This window comes from Lactuca virosa, chromosome 2, assembly GCF_052849685.1.
Source record: "Lactuca virosa cultivar CGN04683 chromosome 2, Lactuca_virosa_CGN04683_v6, whole genome shotgun sequence".
NCBI classification, from domain to species: domain Eukaryota; kingdom Viridiplantae; phylum Streptophyta; class Magnoliopsida; order Asterales; family Asteraceae; genus Lactuca; species Lactuca virosa.
The window spans coordinates 237,462,301-237,465,997 of record NC_136427.1 but is presented as its reverse complement, the minus strand read 5'-3'; the positions used below and the strand labels follow the sequence as shown (position 1 = coordinate 237,465,997).

Below are 3,697 nucleotides of genomic sequence, written 5' to 3'. Positions count from 1 at the left end.
TACAAGAGAGCTTAATCATCGAAAAGGACGGCGAATGGTTACATGAGCTAGCTTTGCGTAACACAGCCATGGAATCGTTAAACTTCTACATGACAGATCTGGTTAAGTTCGATTTCAAAGATCTAGAAATCATCGCAAAAAACTGCAGCGAATCGTTACTATCAGTGAAAATGCGAATGCGACCTCACAGACCTTTCCGATTTCTTCAACCACACAGTGAAATTATAAGAATTCGGCGATGGCGCTTTCAGCGATCAACCTGAAAACTACGCCAGACTGAAATTCCCTCCTCTTTTAACTTCCATGGCGTTGAATTACATGAGCTAACCCGAAATCCCAGTAATCATCCCATTCGCTTCCCGATTAACAAAACTTGATCTTCTTTACGCTCTATTGACAATTGTATGTCATTCTTTCTCTAAATCTTCTTGTTTAGGACTATGAAACGATTAGGGATACCTGATGAGAGGATCATTCTTATGTTAGCAGATAACATGGCTTGCAATTCCCGAAACAAATACCCTGCACAAGTTTTCAACAATGAAAACCATAGGCTTAACTTGTATGGAGATAATGTTGAGGTCAATTTTTGTGTCCAATTAATTTCTACAACCCTTTACTTATTTACATAGCTGTTTTTAGAGAAGATGTGCTGATTTTAGTACACTATTATGTCAGGTAGACTATCGAGGCTATGAAGTGACAGTTGAGAACTTTTTGAGAGTTTTAACAGGTCGCCATGAAAATGTTGTTCCAAGATCCAAACGTCTTTTGAGTGATGAAGGAAGCCATATACTGCTATACATGACAGGACATAGAGGAGAAGAGTTTCTGAAATTTCAAGACTCTGATGAACTTCAGAGTCATGATTTGGCTGATGCAGTCAAACAGATGAAAGAAAAGCGTAGGTCAGAACCCATTTTTAATGCTATCTCATCTGTCATTGGTTGTGGAATTATGACTTACTTTTTCTCTTATGTGTTCATGTTTTTAGGTTCAAGGAACTGTTGATTATGGTAGATACATGTCAAGCTGCTACCCTCTTTTCCCAGGTCTGGATCCTTTTCTTACCTAAAGCATTGAAATAATGAAAACATAAATTTATTGAGAATTCTAAAACAGTGTGGATATTTTCTTTATTTTCAGCTCCATTCACCTGGTGTTTTGGCTATTGGGAGTAGCATGAAAGGGGAAAACTTATATTCACATCACTTAGATTCTGATGTGAGTATTATCTGGATTCTATCAACTTCAAAAATTTATAATTTGATATACAGGAATACTCCACGATTTCTTTTGCTTCTCTTGCTAATTCTGTAGAGATTATTGTGATACATATAGGTTGGTGTCTCTGTTGTGGATCGATTCACATTTTATACGTTAGCTTTCTTTGAGAGGCTCAATATGTATGAAAATGCATCATTAATCAGGTATAAAAAATGTTGCATTTTGAAAAACCTGTTAAAGTTTTCTCGCCCTATTTGACTTCATTTTTCTTTGTTGTTTTGCAGTCGGTTTGGCTCATTTAATCCAAATTTACTGCTGTAAACTGCATATTATCGAACAGATTTATACCAACAAGAATTGGAGAAGGTATGTCACTTGTAGATATATGCCATTTTTCATCACATTTCACCCTTCCTAAAAAGGGAATTTCTGTTTTTTAAGGTCTAGGCATTCATACCACTGTTTCTTTCTAGACTAAATTACAAAAGTAGTCCCTGTGGTATATTGGTTTCTATGGATATGTTGTATTACTTTCATCTGTAGTTTGATACATGTCATTTATAATAGTGTGATTTGTTTTTTTTTCTTGAACAGCATGTTAGCGGCTTATTATTCTTGAAGCTGATTGTATGGAACTACAGATTATGGTGCTCTCCTTTATCACTGTGGATTTTACAAGGAATCCTTGAAATACCTACACTTATATCAGGATTCACAGGTATACCCTACACCACCATATCAAATTGCTACAAAACCCCTTATATTTTCCCTTTTCTTTCCAAAAAAAAAAACCATATTGTCATTTGTTGACTTTCCCATGAAAGCCACTTGAGATTTTAAATAATAGCTTTTCTGAAAAGTTCATAAATCTCAAACAACTTTCATTGAAAAATCTATGGAAAGTTAACAATTTATTTAAAGCCTTTTATAGAACGTTACCAAACCTCAAATGGCGCCATATCATGGAAAACTTTTAATTAATCTTTAAGATATTTTCTGTTCCATCATTGATTTCTGATTCAGTGACCAATAAACTAATTCATTAGTATAATATAACAATGAAAATATAATTTTATTGAAGTATTTTGGTTGCAAACTTTACATATGAATTACATGTGATTCACATGTAAATCACATGTAATTTACATATGATTCACATGTAAATCACATATGAATTACATGTGATTCACATGTAATTTATATGTGATGTAAATCACAAGTGAATCACATATGAATTACATGTGATTCACATGTAAATAACATGTAATTCACATATGATTCACATGTGACTCACATTTTAATCACATGTAATTCATATATGATTCACTTGTGATTCACATGTAAATATGAATTACATGTGATTCACGTGTAAATCACATATGAATTACATGTGATTTACGTGTAAATCGCATATGAATTACATGTGATTCACATGTAAATAACATGTAATTCACATATAAATTACATGTGATTCACATGTAATTCACATATGATTAATTTGTGATTCACATGTAAATTACAAGTGAATTACCTATAAATTATATGTGATTCACAAGTTAATCACATATGAATTATATGTGATTCACATGTAAATCACATGTAATTCACATATTAATCACATGTAATTCACATGTAAATCACAAGTGAATCACATATCAATTACATGTGATTCACATGTAAATCACAAGTGAATTACATGCGATTCACATGTAAATCACAAGTGAATCACATATGAATTACCTCTATATGCACACATGCATTTTGTGTAAGTGTTCTTCGTTAATTATTTTGTTAAATTTTCATGTGAATTTCACATTTAAATCTTAAAAAATACAATCACATGTGAATATCACATTATATAATCACATGTGAATCTTACATGATATATACATGTGCGTGTTCTTGCATTAATCAATTTTTTTTATTTTCTTGTAGATTTTGAAGAATTTTTGGAAAATATTGAAGAGGTGACAAGTGATAAATTGAAGAAAATATGGAAATCTTGATATGAAGAAATGATAACACTATGAATCTTTGTAGTTTTTTTATATTTTATTTTGTATTGAATAAAATACTTGTACTATGTTTATAGATTGATTGATAAAAATGAGATTTTTTATAATTACTTACAAATATTATAGTATAAGAAATATGCATATATGCATTTGAAAAAATACGCATATATGCACCTAAAACGTTGATTTTTTTGTTAAAAAAATGCAGTTTAGAAAAAAATTGCACTTTTTTTTTTTTATAAAAATCGTAGTTTTTTTTTTTTTTTTTTTTGAAAAAAATGCAGTTTTTCTAAAGAAAAAAATGCAGTTTTTTTGAAAAAAAATGTAGTTTTTTTTCTAGAAAAAATGCAGTTTTTTTTTTAAAAAAAAATGCAGTTTTATTAAAAAAAATACAGTTTATTTTAAAAAAATGCATTTTTTTTAAAAAAATGCATTTTTTTTGAAAAAAAGATGCA

The 3,697-nt window shown here is 30.2% G+C and overlaps 1 protein-coding gene across 1 annotated transcript; it reads left to right on the top strand.

Moving 5' to 3' along the window:
- The first annotated feature begins 434 nt into the window (after positions 1–434).
- On the top strand, positions 435–3,455 carry LOC145158317 (uncharacterized). The gene is made up of 8 exons (XM_079077233.1): positions 435–581; positions 679–908; positions 995–1,052; positions 1,147–1,224; positions 1,342–1,430; positions 1,568–1,658; positions 1,822–1,945; positions 3,451–3,455. The coding sequence occupies exons 1-8, from the start codon at positions 441–443 to the stop codon at positions 3,453–3,455; spliced, it is 816 nt and encodes a 271-aa protein (XP_078933359.1). The 5' UTR covers positions 435–440.
- The last annotated feature ends 242 nt before the right edge of the window (positions 3,456–3,697 follow it).